Source organism: Rhea americana, unplaced genomic scaffold (assembly GCF_003343005.1).
Source record: "Rhea americana isolate MKP2758 unplaced genomic scaffold, rheAme1 scaffold_19, whole genome shotgun sequence".
Classification (NCBI taxonomy): domain Eukaryota; kingdom Metazoa; phylum Chordata; class Aves; order Rheiformes; family Rheidae; genus Rhea; species Rhea americana.
This window is the reverse complement of record NW_028186038.1, coordinates 8,418,592-8,421,089: the sequence shown is the minus strand read 5'-3', so window position 1 is coordinate 8,421,089 and position 2,498 is coordinate 8,418,592. Positions and strand designations below refer to the sequence as shown.

The window sequence follows — 2,498 nt, the reverse complement described above, 5'->3', positions numbered from 1 at the left end:
CTCTTTCCGGCCCGCAGCAATACATCGACGAGGTGTTCAGGACCTACACGTGGGCCCCTATCAAAAGCACCAACTACAGGTGAGCGGCGCTGCCCGCGCTCTGCCCGCACGCGCGTTCGCACGAGCATCGCCGAGCAAGGCCCGCGGGGAGAGCAGGGCTCCCGAGCCAGCGCCGGCACGCGCTCCGGTGGCTAAAGCTCAGGAGGTCTCCAAGGCCGCCGTGAACGYGGCCCATGAGCCAGAAGGTTGCAAATGTGACGTCCAGCTCTTTGCACAGCTAGTGATTTTCTAGAGGGTCTGSGCCCTCCTGAAAGCTGCTGCCCTCAGCTCGTTGGCATTAAAACCGCAACCACGGTCCCCCGGGCTCTGGGCAGAAGCTGGGGCTGCTGCAGGTGAATGCGAGGCAGATCTTGGGGCAGGACTGCAGCAGGGCTGGCGTGCAAGCACTGCACGGGGACGCCTTTGCCAGCTGCACGCAAACCGGATGGGAAAGGGGAATCTGAGGCCGGGCTTTGCCATTTCTGCCTGTCACCCGAGGAAAGGGCTGGGCGTCTCGTGGAAGCAGCACGAGGTGGGCGTGGAGCGGCCGAGCTGCAATGCGACAAGCTGCGTCCCCGCAGCAAGGGGGCAACGTGAAGCTTGTCTGAGCAAGAAACGACTCCGGCTGCTTTGGAGGACAAGGAGAGCAAACCTCTCTTCCACGTTTATCACCCAGTTCCCACCAGCTTTTCGTCGGCAGACGTGTAACCCATGCGTCAGCATGTCCATGCAATCCAACACGCACTGCCTTCGTTCTTCAAGATGCCATRTGTTCCTCCCAATGTCCCCACCATCCGATAGCCTTCTCATGGCTCAGGAAGAGCTGGCAAAGGTCAGCGCTACTTCCAAGAGCTGCCAGGCCCTTCCTGCTCTCTCCATGTGTCCTCTGCCCAGCTCCGGTCCTCTCCGGTCTGCRTTGTGGCTGGCACGGTGACACCCATCTGGAGCTGAGCCCCACAGCCATGTTGTCAAGGGAGGGTGGTGGCACAGGGGTGACAAAGTGCCGGGCCGTGGTGCTGTGGGAGAGGGYTGAAATAACATCCCCAGCTGGTCTGCAAGAGCTCCGGGCCCCTCGTTGCTGCGGTTGGGGGCTGTGGACTGGTCTCCAGCACGGCAGGCAAGACTCACTGAGTGCTGCCTGGAGGCCCTGCCCGCCCACAGCTATTCCCAAGGGAATTCCCGGTGCTCCTCKGACCAGGCTCCTTGGAGGGATGGGAGGAATAAGGGCCCCTGAGCCTCTGTTGCCTTGGCGGGGGCTTGCAGCTAGCCCACAGCTCCTGAAGGCCCCTGGAGGGCATCAAGCCAGCCCAGCACGGGCAGGGAGTGCAGTGACTGTCCAGGGCAGGCACGTCTGAACTGAAGACTGGGACGAGTAACCTCTGCCGTGCGTGCTGGGGTGCCACCAGCTCTGGTCTGCTTGCTGGGGTGCCACCAGCTCTGCCATACTGGCCGAGGTGCCACCAGCTCTGCTGTGCTCGCCGGGGAGCATGTGGTCCCCACGAGCCAGTGCTCACTTGTCTCGGGGGACACACGCAGGCAGGAAAGCCACCACCGCGCACCGTCACCTCCCAGGGGCCTGCTCCTGGTCTCGGTGGTCAGAGGCGTGTTTTTAGCCCGGAAGCGGGCCGCGGCGTCCCCGCGGCGGTGTGCCACCAGCCCCGAAGGGCCGAGGGCGCCGGCTCCCCGGCAGCTCCGACGCAGCCTGTCTCCCTTCTCCCTCCGCAGCCTGGGGCTGGTCCTGCCTCCCTACAGCACCTACTACATCCAGGCCAACCTGAGCGACCAGATCCTCCAAGTGAAGTGTAAGTAGCCCCTTGCTCCTCCTGCTGCCCTTTCTCCTCCTTTCACCCTGCACCCCCCCAGCTAGCACCGAGAAATGACTGTCGGGGAGCAAATAAGGCCAAAACTTGCGCAGTCAGAAGGAGACAGGAGTTAACTGATGTTCGAGGACAAAGTAGGACCCGGCTAGAGACGAGCACGCACATCTTAAAGGAAGCGGTGACCTGGGGGTGCCCCCCGCCCGGGATGCCAGGCTTTAACCGGCTCCCCTGGCATCCGGAGACCCCCAGCTCCCAGGCTAGACCCCGGTGTCTGCAGAAGGAGAAGAGCCGAGCTGGCGAGGCTAGAGGAGCCGGGCCGGAGCGCTGCCCGTCTGCTTTCCGGGGACTAGCCGATAACTCTAGCAGCCAGTTGATTTGAAAGCCTGTGAAAGTTTGCATGGATCTTTTCCTTTCYTTTTTTTATTATGATGGTTCTTTGATTTTGTTTGGTTTTGTTTTGAGCCACTGTTACTTTTATGATTTGAGTTTTGGTTGCTTTCTGGTTTTTATTTCCTTTCTGATTAATCTGTGTACTTGTGTGTTAGCCTGGCCCCCCCCACCCCACCGTCTTTCTCTCTCTCTCTCTCTCTCTCCCTCCCTCTCCCTTCCCGAAGCCTTTTCTCCCGGCACAGGACACGC

General features: G+C 61.2%; 1 protein-coding gene across 1 annotated transcript in view; it reads left to right on the top strand.

The window, feature by feature from the left end:
* The window catches only part of CACNA2D2 (calcium voltage-gated channel auxiliary subunit alpha2delta 2), a gene marked incomplete at its 5' end in the record, with an annotated part of 11,266 nt that overhangs the window by 2,617 nt on the left and 6,151 nt on the right, over positions 1-2,498 (top strand). The window contains 2 exon segments of the mRNA XM_085302577.1: positions 18-79; positions 1,765-1,841. Coding sequence (XP_085158703.1) covers positions 18-79; positions 1,765-1,841 — 139 coding nt within the window.